At 35.0% G+C, this 22,884-nt stretch overlaps 1 protein-coding gene across 1 annotated transcript; it reads left to right on the forward strand.

Annotated features, from left to right (window-relative positions):
* Positions 1-4,726: 4,726 nt before the first annotated feature.
* On the forward strand, positions 4,727-7,411 carry LOC124846204 (uncharacterized). The gene is made up of 3 exons (XM_047323421.2): positions 4,727-4,970; positions 5,111-5,811; positions 6,203-7,411. Exons 2-3 carry the CDS (start codon positions 5,594-5,596, stop codon positions 7,131-7,133), a joined length of 1,149 nt encoding a protein of 382 aa, XP_047179377.2. The 5' UTR covers positions 4,727-4,970; positions 5,111-5,593; the 3' UTR covers positions 7,134-7,411.
* Positions 7,412-22,884: the final 15,473 nt, after the last annotated feature.

The following is a 22,884-nucleotide window of genomic DNA, read 5'->3' on the forward strand; positions in this document are numbered from 1 at the left end:
AGAGTTATGAACAGAGAAAACTATTGCGGTTAACTTTGTCCTCTTATTCAGAAAAGAGATCACTACTCATTCCCTTTTGAATGTTTAATATTGATAAACATATTTTCATTTCATTTTTGTAAAAAGAATAAAAATATTCTAACAAATTACACATCTTCTAGATTTGAGCATATTGCAGAATATTGAGTAGTTTCCAAGAAGAACTGCATTGATATACCAACTAATTAAAAATCAACCAGAAATTAGTAAACTAGTCATAATGAACCTGTTAGCTCTTAGTTGGACCAGAAAATTACATTCCAAAGTAAATCAGATCATGTAAGTTTATTTTAAACAATTCACATCTCCAACTTGTTTAGTCAATATAAACATGATGTTGTCATTCTGATTTATCATTTTATGCATAAGTGAAATTAAGAAAAACAACACGCACAAAATTTCAAATTGGAATTTAAACTTAATAAATTTGTTACCATCATGCTCATAATTTAGTGCTTACTCATTTCATTTCTATGATTTTATCAAAATTGGTATTAAGAAACTAAATGCTTTGCAACTATTATGGGTTGATGCTAACGTCTTTTCGTGGGAGATTCCTTGTTGTTTTTTTTAGTTTTGAAATTATTGTAGACTTTAGTTTTTTACAAATTTAATAACAATCAGAAGGGAAAAGCTATAACACAATCCTCCAATAAAAAGTCATCATCAATATCATCAATTATTTTGTTATTAAAGTGAAAAACAAATGAATGAACAGAGCAAGAATAACAAATAGCGGTATCGCGGGTTGCAATGTGTGGGTGAGAGAGAGGATGGAGATGAGAGAGAAACAAATGGGATAAGTAAGGAAGGTAGATTAAGGTAGATTAATGTTAGGTGGGTGTTTCTGATTTTTTTAATTAGAACTACTATAGGGATGACAAACAGAAGGTTGGAGTGAGAAAAATGAAAAAGAAAAGATTTAGAGGAATGAGGCATGTGAGGTGAGTAAGGATTTGGGGTTTCTTGTTTGTCTGTTTTTAGTTTTGAGAATTGAAATTATCCAAATACCCTTGACCTTAAACCTTAGAATCCATAATATATGAAAGTATTTTTGTCTACTAAAATCAGGTACACATTGCTAAAATATATCAATTGAAAACAATCGTATGCAATGCTTATGCATCTATATATATATATATATGTGTGTGTGTGTTTTATTAACATACAAAAACTTTTATATATATATATAAAAGATATATATATTATATATATGTTCGTATATATATACTAAAAAAAAGTTTTTGTATGTTAATAAAACATATATATATATATATATATATATATATATATATATATATATATATATATATATATATATATATATATATATATATAGGGTTTGTTAACATACAAAAACTTTTTTTAGTTGGTACATTTTAGCAAAGTGTATCGGGATTTAGTAGACAAAAATACTTTCATATATTATGAATTCTAAGTTTTAAGGTCAAGGGAATTTGAATAATTTTATTTCCTCAAACCCTTACTCACTTCCCTCATTTCTCTCAACCATTTCTCTTTCATCTCTCTCACTTTAACATTTTCTTTGTCATCCTTACGGTAGCCCCAAGTGAAAAAATCAGAAACACTCGCCCCGTTAAATAATTTGTCTTTGTAAAGAGTTGAGTCATTGGCATATTCACCTTCAGCCAAAGGTTCATTCAATATCTCTTCAATTTCATCATCTTCACTAACCTCTCTAATTTCATCATTTGCAGATGTTGAATCATCATTTCTAAAAAAAACCTCTAGGCCAATTACCAATTCTTTCGGATGTTATTATGCTTGTGAAAACTAGATAAAATTATATAAGACAAAAATTATAAAATGAAAACTCATTATAAAATCATTTTTTGTAAGAAATTGTTTAACGAGTGTTTCTGATTTTTTCCAGGCCAATTACCAATTCCTTTGATGTCATTATGCTTGTGAAAATTAGATAAAATTAGATAATACAAAAATTATAAAATGAAAACTCATTATAAAATCATTTTTTGTAAGAAATTGTTTAACAATGAGTATTTCTGATTTTTTTCCAAGTCAATTATCAATTCTTTCATATGTCATTATGCTTGTGAAAATTAGATAAAATTATATAAGACCAAAAATATAAAATCAAAACTCATTATAAAATCATTTTTTGTAACATTGTTTAACAGTCGTGTTTCTGATTTTTTCAGTTGGGACTACCATAAGATGACAGAGAAAATGTTGGAGTGAGAGATGAAAGAGAAAGGGTTGAGAGGAATAAGGGAGGTGAGTAAGGGTTTTGGGATTTCTTGGTTTTTTTTTAGTTTTAAGAATGAAAATTATTCAAATACCCTTAACCTTAAAACTTAGAATCCATAATATATGATCATATTTTTGTTTATTAAAACTCGGTACACATTACTAAAATGTACCAACTAAAAAAATAGACATACGCAAGTTAGCAAACTCATATATATATATATATATATATTTGTGTGTGTGTGTGTGTGTACATGTATAGATGTGTGTACATGTACATGCATACATGTATACATGTGTGTATATGTGTACATGTACATGTATACATGTGTGTGTGTGTTACACACACACACATGTATACATGTACATGTACACACATGTATACATGTTGTCAAAACTAAAAATCTTAAATTCCTACCACTCAGTTCCACTTGGTTCCACCTTACCGCTCGGTTCTCCATTCCATCACTTGGGTCTACCTTTCACTGATCGGTCCAATCTTCCACCGCTTAACTGTCATATCTCAATCCTAACTACCACCGCCTCACTACTCAACCGCTTCCCGTTATTTTCCTTTCTTCTGTATATATATAGGCATTGACTTATATCTTTTTGTAATAATTCCTACATTCATTAGAAATATACACATTTTCTCTTCTTCATGGCTTTCAATACTTTTCTCTATGAGTGTGAATATGAAGACAATATTTTGCCTCTCACTATTGCGATACCTCTATGATGGTATCATAGCTCTTCCTTTGAAGATCTTTGTTGCGCACATCAGATTGTGGTTTCTACTTCTTCTTCTTTCGCTTTCATGAGGGTTTTTCTTCTTCTCTTTTTTACTCTTCTGCCATGGCTAACGAACATAATCAGCCTTCAAGCTTTTTGTATCTTCACCCCAGCAAGAGTCCAGCCACCTCCTTGGTCTCACCCCTTCTTGATTCAACCAATTATCACGCATGGAGCAAATCCATGGCGAATGCGTTGAGCGCAAAGAACAAATCTCAATTCATCGATGGAATTGTTGAAGAGTCACCTCGTGGAGATTCCTCTCACAACGCCTAGAAAAGATGCAACAACATGATGGTTTCTTGGTTGGTCCACTCGGTGTCACCAGAAATCAGGCATAGCATTCTTTGGATGATGGAAGATGCTTAAGCAATTGGAAAGATCTCAAATCAAGATTCTTCCAGGAAGATTTGTTGTGCATCTCCGAGCCGTAAAGAGATACCTCTTTCCTAAAGCAAGGAACATCCACCGTCACTGAGTTTTATTTTAAATTGCGCATCATATGAGATGAGCTGGAGAATTTTCGCCCTGATCCAACATGCACATGTTACGTCCAGTGTTCCTGCAAAATGTTAAGAATTTATTATGTTAAGAATTTAAATTTATATTTAAGAAAATCTTAATACTATTATGTAGTTATAGTGTTTGTGTCTTGTGTAAGTATCATATGGCAGTTTTCATGGAGTTTTCTACTTAACGACATTGCTGATAGTTAAGGTGGAGAAGAGGAGGAAGAAACATTACTTTATTGAGGAAGGTGAGTACAGAGAAAAAAGCAATGGAAGAAATAAAATATAAAGAAAGATAGAAAAAAATATTCTAGACCATTCGATTAAAAAGGAAAATATCTTGTGGTTGACAAACCATCTTCCACGATTGGGGCTTTCCCATTTTTTTTTTCAATTATACCTCTAATTTAACGTTTAATGAATTTACATAATGTATTTATTTTGATATAAAAATAAAAAGGTAAAAAAATATAATTATTTTATTAGGATTAAAAGTATTTATCGAATTCTTTTTATTTCTACGTAAAAACATTAAAAGAGAAAAACAAATATAGAGATAATAGAAATCTTAATTTACATTACTATATATATTTAATCTTTTACATTTTTATGTTGCCATTCTATCCCATTTGAATGTAAAATTAAAAGTCATAAGTTTGCATATTTATTTTCATATATTTAGTTCTAAATGAAACAAAAGTAATTAATCGCTACCACGGCATGAAAATCTTTGTCAATCGAATGCATTTTCTATCATAAGGAGTAAATTAGATAGGAAATGACAAAATAATAATCTCTCTACAAACTAATATATACACTATTTGATTTGTCTACATCTATGTAATACTTAAAAAAATCTAATATATCTATTTCTTTAATTAATGCTTCTTAAATTATTAAGTAGGTGTAAAACAAAAAATAGAATATCCATGTATCATTACCCAGTTGTAGTAATAATAAGACGCCACTTATCTATATTGATAAATATAGAGCATATATATTTTATAACCATTTTTTTAAGTAAATTAGTTGTGATCATTATTTTTTGTCCGTGTTTTCTCTATGAAATATAAAATAAAACATTACTTAACACTAGTCCCTTTGTTTATGGCTATAATAAAGTTGTGAAGGCTGTATTATGAAGAGATCGATTACAAGAGGATCATCCCGCAAAGTTGGGAGAGATGTGCTTCCCCATGAAATTCGTTTTTCTATCCAAAACCCAACATTCTCTTCCACAACACACTCTCTTCTTTATCTCTCCCCTTCACACCATGCATCCCAATTTGCAATTTTACTCAACATACAATACAAGGTCACAAATCATAACATCCATTACAGCTACAACGACATCATCAACAACATTACTGCATTCTTTATCATCACAAAAGCAATGACATTGTGAGTCCCTCCCCCACCATCACCACCACCACCACCCTTTCTATTGAATCCTTTCTTAATTTCTCATTTCTAATCACTTTTTCATTCATCTATATATCATTCTGTTCCTCTTCATATTACTCACTGTTTTTCATTTGCAGGAATAAACTAATCAATTAATTCACAAATAGCACTGTTTGTATAGAGCTGCGACCTCTCTCTCTCAGTTTGCACGGGGACCAATCCAAGGTTTATTCTCTCTCTGTTTTTTTTTTTCATTACAATTTGCCCTGCCCAGAAAACGATTGAACATACAAAAAAAACGTTTCTATGCTGTTTCGTTTTGTCTTTCTTTCATTTTCCATGAAAAAGACTGTTTTACGGAGAAAAAAATGTTGACACATTACCCATCTAAGCACCATTAAACAGAAAGTTGCATTTCTCTGGAGATGGAATAGAACCCTAAAAATGTAAATCCAATATGCATGCATTAAGAATGCGAAGTTTCTCCTTCCACTATAATTAATAAGTATGGAAGAGTAGATGCGTACCTGAATCAAATTGAAGCATAGGTGTTTGTGTTATTGTTTGATAGAATTCGTAACGAACAAAATTGTGTGTTAGTGGGAAACATATTTGTGTGTATGTGTGTGATAGAAGGTCGCCGGAGGGTAACACTACATGAAGAAATGTCAGGTTCCGATAGCAGCCGAGCCCGTGTGCTAGCCGGCTTGACCCTCGACGACGTGTTAGCGAACCAGAAGAGACCTTCCTCGACGCCGCCCAGGGAACCACCACCGCCTAAGAACCGAACCCTTCTTGACATCATCAAAGACGACGAGTCCAACAAAAAGGATCGCAGGTATATATTAAAGCTCCTTAGTTCTTCTTTTCCTTAGCTTTAAAATTTTTTCTCCATCTAAGTATATTTTCTTAATTTGTTTAAGAAATTATATACTTTAAATTTTTAATTTGTCTATGATCTAAATTCATTTCATTCTCTTGGAGAAATTTGTTTGTGTTATGATGGTACGAGAGAGGGGCCTTAATTTTAAAATACTTAAATTTGTCTTAAAATGTTAAGACTCTATAATTAATAAATAACAATGTGTTTGGATAATTTTTTATTAATATTTATAGGAATAGAAAATAAAATAGTTGTTTTCAAAAATTAAAAATAAACTTATGTGTGAGCTAATGTATATGGATTTTTCTTCAAAAACTAGTTCTTAAAAAAAAAACTGTAATTGCAGATCTTGGAAAGCCTTCAAGGACAAGCTTAGGCTAAAGCGCGCAGGGTCTGCCTGGATATCCACAATTCATATCCCTACTTCGGATGTTCCTATTCCTAACCCGAATAGTAGAATCTTTACCCAGTTTGGTCGCCGTAACTCGGTCCGATTCCCCACTCAGACTACAACTCCGACTCAGTCTCTGACTCAGACTCCAACTCCGACTCAGACTCCATCTCCAACTCAGTCCGACTCGGACATGTCATCGCACTACATGACTCACCAGGTCGAGGACCTCAACCCCGCCACCGAAGACTCCGGTCCTCCGGCCACCGCACCCCCGGCAATCCGCCCCACGTTTAGCCGCCGCGGCTCCACCCGCTTCACCGGCGAAACCGCCGACAACAACACCGCCGGGACCCTGCGGCCGCAGCTCTCGTTGCGGAGTTCGGCCAACATGCCGACGGCAGAGCCGTACCGGCGGGGGAGGGTGGTGACCTTCCGCGACAGCTTCGACGACGAGGATGGGGAGGAGGACGGGGAGAAGCCGGGGGAGGGGAGGGCGCTGTCAGCGAGGGAGGCGGTTGCGGCGCAGGAGGCGTCGGAAGCGGCGGCGCAGGAGGCGGAGGCGGAGGAGGAGCAGGCGCCGGTGATGATGTCGCTGATGGACTTGTTAGAGGAGACTGACAGGGAAATGGGGCTTGAAGGATCAAGGTATATATTGAGTGATGAGGAAGATTTTGATGAGGATGCAGATGATGACGGTGAAGATGGAGATGGAGGGGGTTCCATGGAGCACACTTGCTGTATTTGCATGGTCAGGCATAAGGCTGCTTCTTTTATACCATGTGGCCACACTTTCTGCAGGATGTGTTCAAGGGAGCTTATGGTTAGCAGAGGGAATTGCCCACTCTGCAACAATTTCATTTTGGAGATTCTTGAAATTTTTTAACTTTTCTTTTTAATAATTTCTAACAATTTGTTGATTTTCTTTTTCTTTTTCTTTTTTTAACTTTTTTCTGTTAATTTTTCTGATTTATTGTTAATGTTGTTAATTTTGTTGTTATTATTATTATTATTTTGTCTGTTTCTCCCCTTTTGAGGTGTGAATTGCAGTGCTCACCTTATTTCTTTCCATGCGTAGAGATGAAGTTTTCTTATAGTTTGTTGCTGTGCTTCACTGGATCATATTTTTTCTTCTGTATACGATAGAAGATATGTAATCTCTGAGATTTTGTTAATGTAATTTTTCCCATTAGAGTCAAGTAATTTATCATACAGAAGAATTTCTATATTTCTTGCTTTTTCCATTCATGAATGGAGCTGAAGATTTGCCGTTGATTTATGATCCTGACTTGCTTATATTGCTTATATATTTTTAAATCCCATAAGTGATGAGAATGGAGATTGGAAAAGACATTAGACCTCAACTTTCTTGTAAGTTTCTATACAAGGACTAGATTGCTTTTTGTTACCAACCTTTCCACGTTATATATTGGCGATATTTCCAAACGTTAGGAACATATATATCATCATTGCTGGAGCTGTAGCCTGCAGGGAATTCAAATATCTGAACTTCAAAATCCAATAAAAGTAATTCAAAAATTCTAATTCAAATTTAACTCCCATTTGTTTAGATTATATTGCATTTCAGTCGAGTGTGCATAGTATTAGCAGCATGACATTGCAACCCCCTATTGGATCAAGGTTGAAATGGGAATTTGAACAGAGTTTCAAATTTTTTCACAAATAATCCTTAAAAAAAGAATTTGAAAATTTTTCCCAAATAATACTAGACGTTGTTTGTAAGAATTAAACTGTATGTACACAGGCTTAAATGCCTAATGATTTTTTCAGGCTTAAATACCTAATGATTTTTTAAAACATTTAAAAATACAATAAAAGATAACATATCAAAACTCATTTTTATACCGATTCACTTAATTTGAGTTGTGTTTATTTTTTTTTTCTTTTAACCATTCTTAGAGAGTTTTATTAACTTTAACAATTTATCTCGAATTAAACAAATTAAGTATTTTAAATCACTATTGATTATCCAAAAATAACAATGTGTTTTTAAAACAAGTACAGATGAAAAGTTTTCTTATAGAAGATATGATCGATACACAATGTAGATATGAGAAGATTTGTTACAAAGATATTTTCTCAAAGTTAGACGACACACTATCAAAAACAAAGAATTTTGATAGAATAAGAGTATGTGTAATTAATTCCTTGTTTTCTTCTTCATGCGGTCTTCAATTTATAAGCAATTTAAAAAAAAATGTTACTCTGGACCATTGACTTTGAGAGAGTTGTTTTAGTCTTTAATTAGTTGTCAAATGCTATTGTGCTTTTACAAAGGATATCGATGTACGAATTGGTAAAAAACATTGAATAAACATTCCTAGAATGTCTTTATATCTCTTAACATTCTACTAAATATAGCATTTGTCCTTAAAGGAATTGCACAAATAAAAAGAGATATTATGCAACAAACAAAAAATTATATTCGTACATTAGATCTAAAACATTAGATGTTTAGTATAATGTTTAGCGTAATCAGTGTACTATAATGTTTAGCATAATTTGTTTATCATATTATTTAAAGTGATTTGTTTTCTATGTGGTTTAAGATATTATTGTAGAGTTATCCTAAACAATCTTTTAAATAGACATTGTTTCAAAATAAAGAATCTTTAAAAATATTGTCTTAACAAAAATACCTATGCATTTTTTGTTGTAGAAGCTGACAATAAAAGAACAAAGATCATGAACATAGGATTTTCCGAAGCGTGTAGATCACTGTCCGTAAGGACTTATCCGCAGAATTGCGCAAGCCCCCAGGATACAACAAGAACTTCTCATAATTTCTAAGGATCACAAAACTAGCAAGGATCTCTAAAAAAAGTACAAAATAAACCCAGAATAATTTTAGAAAAAGAAGAAAAGAGAAAGAATGAAACTAATAGAAGAGAGAATGAGAGAAGAGTGGTTTCTAATGATGTATTTTGGAGTAAATGAAGTTCTCTATTTATAGAGCATGAAAAGGAGTAATCCAAGGAAAAAAAATCTTGAGGAAGAAGCTTCCCGAAACTAATTACGTGCCTTGCGAATGAGCGAAACCACTCTTTGAACGTGGATGATCCCGAGCGAGACTTGCGGATGAGTGGTTTTGACCACTTGGAGTTGCAACATTCCAATGTTTCTTGCGGAACATGAACAACTAAACCAGCTTAGATATTTTTCAATATTAGTATAACAACACTATAGCACTCCTTTTTATAACAATCGCCCACATATTTTTCAATATACACGCTCAATATTCATGAGTACTCTAGAGATCATGCCAAGATCTCATGCAAGCGACACCACTTGACACTCATATAGGTGATTTCATCAAGTGTATGCTGCAAATCATACACCACCCGTAAGGGATATGAAGCCATGCGTGGGTGTTTTTCTTAGCAGACTTTTGTATCTATCACATGCATGCCCCAGTGATTCTTCCATGCCCTGCTTAAATGAAGATATCTCTTGCTTGCCTTTTGTCACCTTTGATTGTGGAAAGTACTTGTTCAAAAACTTTGTTACCACTGCTTCCCACTCTGTGAAACTTCCTTCTGGAAAAGAGTTCAACCAAAGCTTAGCATTGCCTCCCAATGAGAAAGGAAACAAACTAAGTTTGATTGCTTCGTCTGGCACCCCATTGATTTTCACTGTGTTGCAAATTTCATTAAATGTAGTAAGGTGCTCATATGGGCTTTCATGAGATAACCCATTAAATTGATTACTCTTCACCAGTTGGATCAGTGCTGGTTTGACCTCCATATTGGCTGCATTGACTCTAGGTCTAGCTATGCTATTAAAGTGTTGAGGTCCAGCTATGTTGGTGTAATCAGCAAGAGTTCTTCTGATATTATTATTCTCCATATTTTCTGTGCTATTGTCAGAACCTTGTGGTGATGGTTGCAACAGAGTTTCCGGATGAGGGAAAAGTTCTCTAGATGTTCTGATTCTTCTCCTCCGTCTACTGTCTTCTAATCCTTCAAGCAGAGGTTCTGTTGTTTTCTTGCTCCTAGTTCGAATTGCCTCCTGCATACACAAGAACACAAAACCCTAGAAAAGATTTGGTTAGCACAAAAAGATATAAGAGAAGATATAATATTCAGAAAATAATAAAAAAATAAAAAACAGAAAAATAAAATAAAAATTCGAAATTTAAAAATAAAATAAAAAAGTAAGTCAAAGATAATTAATAATCACACAAATTAACCAGTTAAACCACGAGTCCCCGGCAACGGCGCCAAAAACTTGATGGACAAATTTATGAACACCAAAATATGATGTCACAAACTTGTTTTCAATCGGCAAGTATGACCGAATCGTTCAAGTAATAAACTTAGTTAGACCAAGTATCGTTCTTCCCAAAGGACTCACGGCCTAGTTTAGTTATGTGATTTCTTAATTAACTAAGACTTACAACCGAATTAATTGGGGTTTAAAATGCAAGACAAAAAATAAATATGTATGCATGAATTTTGATCAATGGCAAAAAGCAAAAGATAAACACTTTCAATGAAATTTATGTATGGATATGTTGTTGGGGGTCAATTTCATCTTATCCACTCTCATATATTTTAGGAATTCAACAATCAAATCACCATTGTTAATGCCACTCTCTAATGTACCTTTCTAGAAGGCTTCTCCCTAATCACGAGTTCATACAATTCCTAGCATTCCTAATGATCAGTTCATAAGTGCAGGAGCTTAACGACAACCAATATAAAATTGGGAGAAATTCCCCGGATCTAGACTTCCCCGTACGTGCCCGTATCGACAAAACCAATAATCATGCATCGAATGAGTTAAACAATGCAAGCATTAAGCAAAGAGGAAAAACCCTAACTAATGATGAAAGAAAGCATAAGTCTTAATTAAAAGATGTAAAAACAGATTCCATATATGAGAGTTTCACAAGATTACATTGATTCCCCAACAAACATACAGAGTTTAGTTCACCATATTCATGGTGAACCTAGATGAATTACAATGAAAGAATGAAAGAATAAACCCTAAAAAGGTGAAGAGGAAGCCTCAGCATCCAAGATCCTCCTTCAAAGGGGTGGAAGAGAGAGTGCTTTCTTCGTTCCAGCCAGAGATGCCTAACCCTAGGAAACCCTAAAGCTTATATATCATTCGTAAATTACAAAAAGTCAAGTCCAAGCCCATTAAAGTGCCGCTCAGCGGTAAAATACCGCTCAACGGTGAGTACGTGACTTGTTTTCTCCCCTCAGCGGCCATTTTGCCCCTCAGCGGACCTCACGTGACTTCCAGAGTGCCGCTCAGCGGTAAACTACCGCTCAGCGGTGAGTGCGTGACTTGTTTTCTCCCCTCAGCGGCCATTTTGCCCCTCAGCGGACCTCCCGCAAGCTCCTGAGTGCCGCTCAGCGGTAAACTACCGCTGAGCGGTGACTTCGGCTTCTCCTTTTTGCACTTTTTGTTGTCTTTTCTGATTTCATCTCTCTCCTTCTTCACTTCTTTCACCAAATTCACCTTAAAACCTGCACAAAAACACTGAAATCAAGCATAAACCTGTCCAGCTCTCTTATTTCTAAAAACATGAAGAAAAGCATGATTTCAAGCTAGTTTCTAAGTGTAAAGGTTGCTTTTAGTGTCAATTTTAATCATGAAAATAACAGTTTTTCAACTGTTATCACAACCCCAAACTTAGAACTTTGCTTGTCCTCAAGCAAACAAGATGTAACTCTATCTTCAACCAATTCATATGATGATTCACTCATTCTAAAAATCCTCTTTTTCAAGATAAGTAACAACTTCACTCAAACTTATGACCAAGAGTTCAATCAAGATGTGCACATGCTTTAGTGTTCACAAAGTCATTTAAATTCCAACAAATGCTATTTTCATGAATGATCAATCAATTAAGCATGGATGTTCATGTGTTCATGTAATATTTCCTCACTAAGTCAAGTGTTTCACTCACACTCAAGTGTATAAAAGATGATCACTCATTCACTCTACTATCACAATGTCACATAAATCAACTTTGCCTTTCATTTTACCACAATCAAAAACATTCACAAGCATGCATCATCACAAGGACTTTTCTATGGCTTATAACGTGGCTGGGCTAACAAGAAAATTAGTTTTTCTAGATCACAAAACCCTTGAGTTAAGAGAATCATACAACACAATCATCTTATTCTTTCCCAACTTTCTTTTGCCTTTGCATTGAGCTTTGCTTCTTTTTCTTTTCTTTTCTTTTTCTTTGCTATTCTTACTTTTTAGCTCTTAGCTCAATGCTTTTCATGTTTTCCCAACAACCCCAAACTTGAACACTTAACAATACCACACAAGATCTTCTACTTAACTCAAGGTAAAGATTTTCAACTAAAGGTTTTCAGTGTATATTCAAGGCTAAGGGTTCAAAGGATAGAACACACAGTGTTCTCTTTTAGTGGGCTAATTTTATGAATTTGGCCAATAAAAAGGTTTTCAACAAATGGCCTTGATCACATGATGCAAAACAAGCAATTGATTCAATCATAGAAAACCTGGGCAAAACCATTCATGCTTTCAAAGTAATAGCATTCAACAATAACAACTCTGGAGCTCAAAACCTCACATATAAGCTCATTCACATTTGACATACACATCCTGCTTAATTTCACAATCACAATCATGATATCCTGCATTTGTTCACAAAGCTTGTGAATCACCTGTATAAGCATTTTAATGTGCACATTATCTCAACATCAATCAATCATAAGCATCATTCAGAATTACTTATCACAAAATCACAGTTAATAGCAAACCATCATAACAAACCAGGTTTCAAATAAAGTACATCAAACCCTAATCTAAAAACAGAAAATACTTACAAAACACTGGGTTGCCTTCCAGTGAGCGCTTGTTTAACGTCACGAGCCTGACCCAAACTTTCAAGGATCAACCAACAACATCATTGTGGAAAATTGTTGCACCTCTCCCCCTAGATAAGGTTTGAGACGTTGACCATTCACCACCCAACTTCTTTGTGGATCAGTAGCAACTGGATTAAATATTTCAATTGCTCCATGCGGATGCACTTCTTTTATCACATATGGTCCTGACCATTTTGACTTCAGCTTCCCAGGAAATATCTTCAATCTTGAATTGAACAATAATACCTGTTGTCCTGGATTGAAAACTCTGTTCACCAACTTTCTGTCATGATAAAATTTAATTTTGTCTTTGTAAGCCTTGGATGAATCATATGCATGTAATTGCATTTCTTCAAGCTCCAAAATCTGCCGTTTGCGTGTGCATTTAGTTTCATAAGGATCGAAATTCAAGAATTTCAAAGCCCATAATGCTTTATGCTCCAATTCTACAGGTAAATGGCATGCTTTCCCATAGACTAATTGAAATGGTGATAATCCCATAGACGTCTTCATTGCTGTCCTATAAGCCCAAAGAGCATCATCCAATTTGAGAGACCAATCCTTTCTTGATGAAGTCACTGTTTTTTCTAGGATCCGTTTTATCTTCCTGTTAGATACCTCAGCTTGTCCATTGGTTTGTGGATGATAAGGTGCAGCTACTTTATGTTTTACTCCATAGTGTTTGAGTACTTTCTCTAGCTGATAATTGCAAAAATGAGATCCTCCATCACTGATCAACACTCTTGGAGTGCCAAAACGTGAGAATATCTGCCTCTTCAGGAATTTAATTACCGTGCTAGCATCATTTTTAGGACAAGCTAATGCTTCCACCCATTTACTCACATAATCCACTGCTACCAGAATATATTCATTGTTGAAAGATGGAGGGAAGGGTCCAACAAAGTCAATACCCCAACAATCAAAAACCTCAACCTCTAAAATACCTTGTAAAGGCATCTCATGACGTTTAGTGATTGTCCCTGCTCTTTGACATTTGTCACAATTTTTAGCATGATTATGAGCATCTTTAAACAAAGTTGGCCAATAAAATCCTGATTGAAGGACTTTTGCTGCTGTTCTTTCTCCATTAAAATGTCCTCCATAAGGTGAATCATGACAATGCCAGAGAATTCCTTCTGCTTCTTCATTTGTAACACATCTCCTCAGAAGATTATCTGCTCCAATTTTGAACAAATAAGGATCATCCCAAACAAACTGCTTGGCATCATGCAAAAATTTCTTTCTTTGTTGCCAAGTTAAGTCTTCCGGCATGACCCTTGCAGCTTTGAAATTAGCCATATCAGCAAACCAGGGTCTCTGCTGAATATACATGAGTGATTCATCTGAAAAAGATTCCCAGATTTCAGACTCCTTGCTAGTGACTTCATTATTGACTAACCGTGACAAATGATCAGCAATTAAGTTTTCACTTCCTTTCTTATCACGGATATCTACATCAAATTCTTGCAATAGTAAAACCCATCTAATCAGACGTGGCTTAGAATCTGGTTTTGTCAACAAATATTTGATAGCTGCATGATCTGTATAGACAGTTACCTTGGACCCAATAAGATAAGGTCTAAATTTCTCTAGAGCATACACAATAGCAAGAAATTCTTTTTCGGTTGTAGCATAATTCAATTGAGCATCATTCAGAACCTTGCTAGCATAATAAATTGGATGAAACTTTTGTTCTTTCCGCTGGCCAAGGACAACTCCTATTGCATAATCACTTGCATTACACATTAATTCAAAGTTTTGATTCCAATCTGGTGCTACAATTACTGGAGCTGACACTAACTTCTTCTTCAATGTGTCAAAAGCTTTCAAACAATCTTCATTCATCACAAAAGGTGCATCCTTAATCAAAAGATTACTCAATGGTTTAGCAATTTTTGAAAAATCCTTGATGAATCTTCTATAAAACCCAGCATGACCAAGAAAACTTCTAATCCCCTTTACATTTGTTGGTGGAGGTAGTTTCTCAATGACTTCTACTTTAGCTTTGTCTACCTCAATTCCTTTAGCAGAGATTTTATGCCCCAATACAATTCCTTCAGTTACCATGAAATGACATTTTTCCCAATTCAAAACAAGATTTGTCTGAACACATCTTTTGAGGACAGTGTTCAAATTAGCCAAACATCTTTGGAAAGAATTTCCAAAAACTGAGAAATCATCCATGAATACTTCAATGCATTTTTCTAAAAGATCCGCAAAAATTGCCTGCATACACCTCTGAAACGTAGCTGGAGCCTTACATAATCCAAAAGTCATCTTTCTATACGCAAAGATACCAAAAGGACAAGTAAAAGCCGTCTTCTCCTGGTCTTTTGGATCCACCACAATTTGATTATATCCAGAATATCCATCTAGAAAACAATAGAAAGCCTGCCCTGATAACCTTTCTAGCATCTGATCCATGAAAGGAAGAGGAAAATGATCTTTCCTAGTAGCTTTATTCAGCTTCCTGTAATCAATGCACATACGCCAACCAGTAATTATCCGAGTAGGAATAAGTTCATTCTTATCATTATAAATTACTGTCATCCCACCTTTCTTTGGAACCACCTGTACTGGACTCACCCATTCACTGTCAGAGATTGGATAGATGATACCAGCTTCTAACAGTTTCAACACTTCTTTTCTGACAACCTCCTTCATAACAGGATTTAACCTTCTTTGTGGTTGAGCACTTGGTTTATAATCTTCTTCCATAAAAATTTTGTGCATGCAGTAAGTTGGGCTAATACCTTTGAGGTCTGATATTGACCACCCAATTGCTTCTTTGTTGGCTTTCAGAATTTCTATCAATTGCTCTTCTTCTTGTAGAGATAAAGAGTTATTGATGATGACTGGCTTTGTTCCATCTTCTTCTAGAAACACATATTTCAGATGTGATGGCAATCTTTTTAATTCTGGTGTCTGTGTTTTGACTGTTCCTTCCTTATCAATTATTTCAAATATTGGATCTTCCTCTGGACTCTTTTTCAATGTTTCCAAATCCATCAGACATTCATCAATCAATTTCTCTTCTTCTTCATCTAAATCTTCACATGCATCAATGAGAGTTTTTTCCAATGGACAAATATTTCGCACCATCCTTTCTTGCACCATACAAACTTTGTCAAGTTCATCAAATTGAAAACATGCTTTGTCATCATTTGGATATGTCATGGCCTTGGATACGTCAAAAGTGACTTCTTCATCATCAACTCTCAATTTAAGCTTACCATTCTCTACATCAATCAAAACTCTAGCAGTCTTCATAAAAGGTCTCCCAAGAATAAGAGGAACATCACTAGTTCCTTCCATCTCCATCACAATAAAATCCACTGGGAATACAAATTTGTCAACCTTCACTAGAACATCTTCAACCACTCCATATGGATACTTAAGAGACCTGTCCGCCAATTGAAGAGCCATTCTCGTTGGTTTAATTTCCAGCCCCTGAATTGTTTTGCACATGGATAGCGGCATTAGATTAATGCTAGCTCCCAAATCAATCAATGCTCTTCCAACTTTCACATCTCCTATGGTGCATGGAATAGTGAAGCTTCCTGGATCTTTAAGTTTAGGAGGTAGTTTCTGTATGATTGCACTGCAGTTGCCCTGTATATTGATAGTTTCCTTCTCAATATACTTGTGTTTCTTTGTGAGGAGTTCCTTCAAAAATTTCGCATATGCTGGCATCTGTTGCAATGCTTCAGAGAATGGTATAGTGATCTCCAACTTCTTAAACAATTCCATGAATCTTTCCAACTGCTTTTCTTTCTCCTTCCTTGAATAACTCTTTGGATAAGGAAGTGGCTTTTCATACTCTTTTTCTTTCTGTCTCTCCTCTCTCTCTTCTCTCTCTTTTTTTTTCTCCTCTCCTCTTCTTCTTTTTCCTTTTTCTCTCTCTCAACTCTTTCTTTCCACTCACATGTTTCTTTTTCACTCTCATTCTCATTTTCTTTCTCTTCTCTTTCTTTTTGTCTCTCCTCTAACACTCTACCACTTCTAGTCACAACAGTTTTACACTCCTTTCCAAGATTATCATGTTTCATCTCGTCAACTATTCTCTCAACATAAACCTCCATTTTTTTAAATGCAACATCCACATTATGACAATAAGACGCATTCGTCTTCAAGAATCTTTGGAAAGTCTCTTCAAGCTTTGTTGTTTTCTCAACTGGAGTAAATTGCATCTGCCATTTTGGTTGTTGCACTTGAACCATTGAGACCTGTTGTATTTCCTGTGGTATTTGAGAAAGTTTCATAGTTACTTCTTCAAGCTGTTGAGAGATAATTCTATTTTGAATAAGCAAAGCCTCATTTAATTGTAACAACTCCTTCTGACTAAAATCTCCTTTTTCAATGTTGAGTTCATTGTCATTAATAGCCATATTTTCAATAATTTCAGTTGCTTCCTCTGGAGTTTTCCATTTAATGTTTCCTCCTGCTGAGGCATGAAGCATCATCTTAGCTTGTGAACCAAGACCTCCAAGGAAAATTAGGACTACTTCTTCTTCTTTGAAGCCATGCGTGGGTGTTTTTCTTAGCAGACTTTTGTATCTATCCCATGCATGCCCCAGTGATTCTTCCATGCCCTGCTTAAATGAAGATATCTCTTGCTTGCCTTTTGTCACCTTTGATTGTGGAAAGTACTTGTTCAAAAACTTTGTTACCACTGCTTCCCACTCTGTGAAACTTCCTTCTGGAAAAGAGTTCAACCAAAGCTTAGCATTGCCTCCCAATGAGAAAGGAAACAAACTAAGTTTGATTGCTTCGTCTGGCACCCCATTGATTTTCACTGTGTTGCAAATTTCATTAAATGTAGTAAGGTGCTCATATGGGCTTTCATGAGATAACCCATTAAATTGATTACTCTTCACCAGTTGGATCAGTGCTGGTTTGACCTCTATATTGGCTGCATTGACTCTAGGTCTAGCTATGCTATTAAAGTGTTGAGGTCCAGCTATGTTGGTGTAATCAGCAAGAGTTCTTCTGATATTATTATTCTCCATATTTTCTGTGCTATTGTCAGAACCTTGTGGTGATGGTTGCAACAGAGTTTCCGGAGGAGGGAAAAGTTCTCTAGATGTTCTGATTCTTCTCCTCCGTCTACTGTCTTCTAATCCTTCAAGCAGAGGTTCTGTTGTTTTCTTGCTCCTAGTTCGAATTGCCTCCTGCATACACAAGAACACAAAACCCTAGAAAAGATTTGGTTAGCACAAAAAGATATAAGAGAAGATATAATATTCAGAAAATAATAAAAAAATAAAAAACAGAAAAATAAAATAAAAATTCGAAATTTAAAAATAAAATAAAAAAAATAAGTCAAAGATAATTAATAATCACACAAATTAACCAGTTAAACCACGAGTCCCCGGCAACGGCGCCAAAAACTTGATGGACAAATTTATGAACACCAAAATATGATGTCACAAACTTGTTTTCAATCGGCAAGTATGACCGAATCGTTCAAGTAATAAACTTAGTTAGACCAAGTATCGTTCTTCCCAAAGGACTCACGGCCTAGTTTAGTTATGTGATTTCTTAATTAACTAAGACTTACAACCGAATTAATTGGGGTTTAAAATGCAAGACAAAAAATAAATATGTATGCATGAATTTTGATCAATGGCAAAAAGCAAAAGATAAACACTTTCAATGAAATTTATGTATGGATATGTTGTTGGGGGTCAATTTCATCTTATCCACTCTCATATATTTTAGGAATTCAACAATCAAATCACCATTGTTAATGCCACTCTCTAATGTACCTTTCTAGAAGGCTTCTCCCTAATCACGAGTTCATACAATTCCTAGCATTCCTAATGATCAGTTCATAAGTGAAGGAGCTTAACGACAACCAATATAAAATTGGGAGAAATTCCCCGGATCTAGACTTCCCCGTACGTGCCCGTATCGACAAAACCAATAATCATGCATCGAATGAGTTAAACAATGCAAGCATTAAGCAAAGAGGAAAAACCCTAACTAATGATGAAAGAAAGCATAAGTCTTAATTAAAAGATGTAAAACCAGATTCCATATATGAGAGTTTCACAAGATTACATTGATTCCCCAACAAACATACAGAGTTTAGTTCACCATATTCATGGTGAACCTAGATGAATTACAATGAAAGAATGAAAGAATAAACCCTAAAAAGGTGAAGAGGAAGCCTCAGCATCCAAGATCCTCCTTCAAAGGGGTGGAAGAGAGAGTGCTTTCTTCGTTCCAGCCAGAGATGCCTAACCCTAGGAAACCCTAAAGCTTATATATCATTCGTAAATTACAAAAAGTCAAGTCCAAGCCCATTAAAGTGCCGCTCAGCGGTAAAATACCGCTCAACGGTGAGTACGTGACTTGTTTTCTCCCCTCAGCGGCCATTTTGCCCCTAAGCGGACCTCACGTGACTTCCAGAGTGCCGCTCAGCGGTAAACTACCGCTCAGCGGTGAGTGCGTGACTTGTTTTCTCCCCTCAGCGGCCATTTTGCCCCTCAGCGGACCTCCCGCAAGCTCCTGAGTGCCGCTCAGCGGTAAACTACCGCTGAGCGGTGACTTCGGCTTCTCCTTTTTGCACTTTTTGTTGTCTTTTCTGATTTCATCTCTCTCCTTCTTCACTTCTTTCACCAAATTCACCTTAAAACCTGCACAAAAACACTGAAATCAAGCATAAACCTGTCCAGCTCTCTTATTTCTAAAAACATGAAGAAAAGCATGATTTCAAGCTAGTTTCTAAGTGTAAAGGTTGCTTTTAGTGTCAATTTTAATCATGAAAATAACAGTTTTTCAACTGTTATCAGTTACCATCACTTGTTTGTTAGTTAGTGGCTTAAGTCTCGTTCCCCTCGATTTTCTAAGATCATATTTCTTTCCAAGGGTTTTGTCAGAGGATCTGCTAGATTCCATTTCGACTTCATATAGTCAATGAAAATAGTTTCACTCTTTAGTAGCTACTTCACCAAATTGTGTCTCAATTGTATATGTCTACTCTTTAGCTATAGCTATTGCCGATTGGCAATCACAGTGTATTGACATTGATGGGGTTGGTTTCATTCCTAGTGGAATGTTTGCTAAGAAGTTTTTCAACCACTCAGTCTCACTATCAATCATCTCAAAAGCGACAAACTCATATTTCATTGTTGATCTTGCAATTATTTCATTGTCTGGCTGATCTCCATATAATCGCATCACGTCCAAGTGTGAATACATAACCACTAGTAGATTTTGTGTCATCTGAATATCAGAGATCTAGTTAGCATCACTATACCCTTTTGGTACAGCGGGAAGTCCAGTATATTCAATGGCATAATCCATTGAACCTCTTAAGTATCTCATAAGCCTGGAAAGTACATCCCAATGTTCTTGATTTGGACATTGAGTGTACCTACTCGGTCTACCTACTACATAAGCAATATATGATCTAGAAAAGCTCATCAAGTGTAGTAAGCTCCCAATTATATAGGCAAATTGAGACTGACATATAGATTCTCCTCTATTTTTCATTAATTTAGAGTTAGCATCATAAAGGATACTCACAAGCTTGAAATCATAATATCCAAACTTCTTAAGAAGTTTCTCAATGTATTGTTCTTGGGATAGAAATATATTATCTCCCTTCCTTATGATTCTAACACCTAAAATTACATTGGCTTCACTCATGTTTTTCATTTCAAAGTTCGATCCTAGAAACAGTTTAGTTCTAGCAACAATTTCATTGAATGTACCATAAATTAACATGTAATCCACATACAAACATATAATGACACAATCACCATTTTCAAATTTAGAGTACACACATTTATCAGCATCATTAGGTGAAAAACCATCACATAGCAATACATTATCAAGTTTTTCATGTCATTGTTTTGGTGCTTGTTTCAACCCATACAAAGATTTTAAAAGTTTAAATACTTTATTCGCTTGACCAGGTACAACACACCCTTAAGGTTGAGTCATATAAATGTCCTCCTCCAAATCACCATTCAAAAAGACAATTTTAACATCCATTTGGTGTATCATTAGCATATGGATGGCTGCTAAGACTAACAATACTCGAATAGATGAAATCCTAGTCATAAGGGGTAAAAGTGTCAAAATAATCTATGTTGGGTTTTTGAGTAAAACACTTTGCTACTAACCTTGACTTATACTTCTCTATAGAACCATCAGAATGATACTTTTTCTTAAAGATTCATTTACAACCAATGGATTTTGCTTCTTTAGGCAAATCTACTAAGGTCCAAGTATTATTTTTCTGAATTGATTTAATTTCAGTCTTAATGGCTTTATCCCATTGTTTTGCATCAGGAGCATTAATAGCTTCTACAAAGCTACTTAGATTATTATCAACTAGATAGGTATAGAAATCATTATCAAATGAAGTTTCCTTCCTCTATCTTTTACTGCTTCTTAATTCCTCACACAAGGCATCACTATTATTATTATCTACAGGTTGAGACGTCTCACTAACCTTTAAAGGAAAAACATGTTCAAAAACCTCAACAATTTTCGTCTTCATTATAGAATTACTTTCAAGTATATCACTTTTAAGAACTAGAAACCTATAGGCAACACTATGTTCAGCATAGCCTAAGAACATGCAATCAGAGAGGTTTTAGAGCCTACTTTCCTTTTCTTAGGATCAGGTAACATCACCTTAGCTAGGCACCCCCATACTCTTATATATTTAAGGTTAGGTTAATAACCTCTCCATAGCTCATAAGGAGTTCTACCAGTTTTCTTATGAGGTATTTTATTTTGTAAAAAACATGCAGTAACAAAGGCTTCTCCCCAAAGGTTATCAGGTGCACTAGAACTAATAAGCATCACATTCATCATCTCCTTAAGAGTCTTATTCTTTCTCTCAGCTACTCCATTAGACACAGGTGAATATGGTGAGGTTACTTCATGGATCTTACCTTCTTTAACACAAAAGTCATTAAATAACACATACTCACCACCTCTATCTGATCTAATCCTCTTAATTTTCTTATTCAATTGATTTTCTACTTCTGCTTTATAGGTTAGAAACACATTAAAGGCTTCATCTTTATGTTTGATTAAATACACTTTAGTGTATCTAAAATAATTATCTATAAAAGTTACAAAATAACTTTTACCTCCTCTAGATATGGTTTGTATTAAATGAGTTAGATAACTATGAATTAGCCCTAACAATTCAATTTGACAATCTACAGAATAACATGTTTTCTTGGTTATTTTAGATTCTATACATATATCACATTTACTACTCTGTTTATCATGCATATTAATTAATCCTAGTCGTTGTAATTTCATAACATACGAAGAATTCAAATGTCCTAATCTAGCATGTCATATATCATATGAGTCAACAATATAAGCAGAAGAAGAGGATTCATTAATATTTTAAAAAATTTTAAGTACAAAGAGACCTTGATCACAATATCTCTTCTCCACAAAAACATTATTTTTTGTCATTATAATTTTGTCAGACTCAAATGACACTTTAACCCCACTTTTCCTAGTAGTGCTATAGAGATTAAATTAACTCTTATTCATTGTACATGTAGCACATCACTCAAGGTCAGAGTTTTTATAGATGTGAGTTTGAGAATAACTTTCCTTTTTCCCATAACAGGAATGGTCTTGGAATCACCAAGGTAAACGTGTTATTTTCCATCCCCTACACTAGTGTAAGAGGTAAAAACACTTCTGTTTGCACAGATATGCCTGGTAGCACCAGAGTCTCACCCACTTGCTCACATTGGTTATCAGATT

This window comes from Vigna umbellata, chromosome 5, assembly GCF_029865625.1.
Source record: "Vigna umbellata cultivar VRB3 chromosome 5, Vumbellata_1.0, whole genome shotgun sequence".
NCBI classification, from domain to species: domain Eukaryota; kingdom Viridiplantae; phylum Streptophyta; class Magnoliopsida; order Fabales; family Fabaceae; genus Vigna; species Vigna umbellata.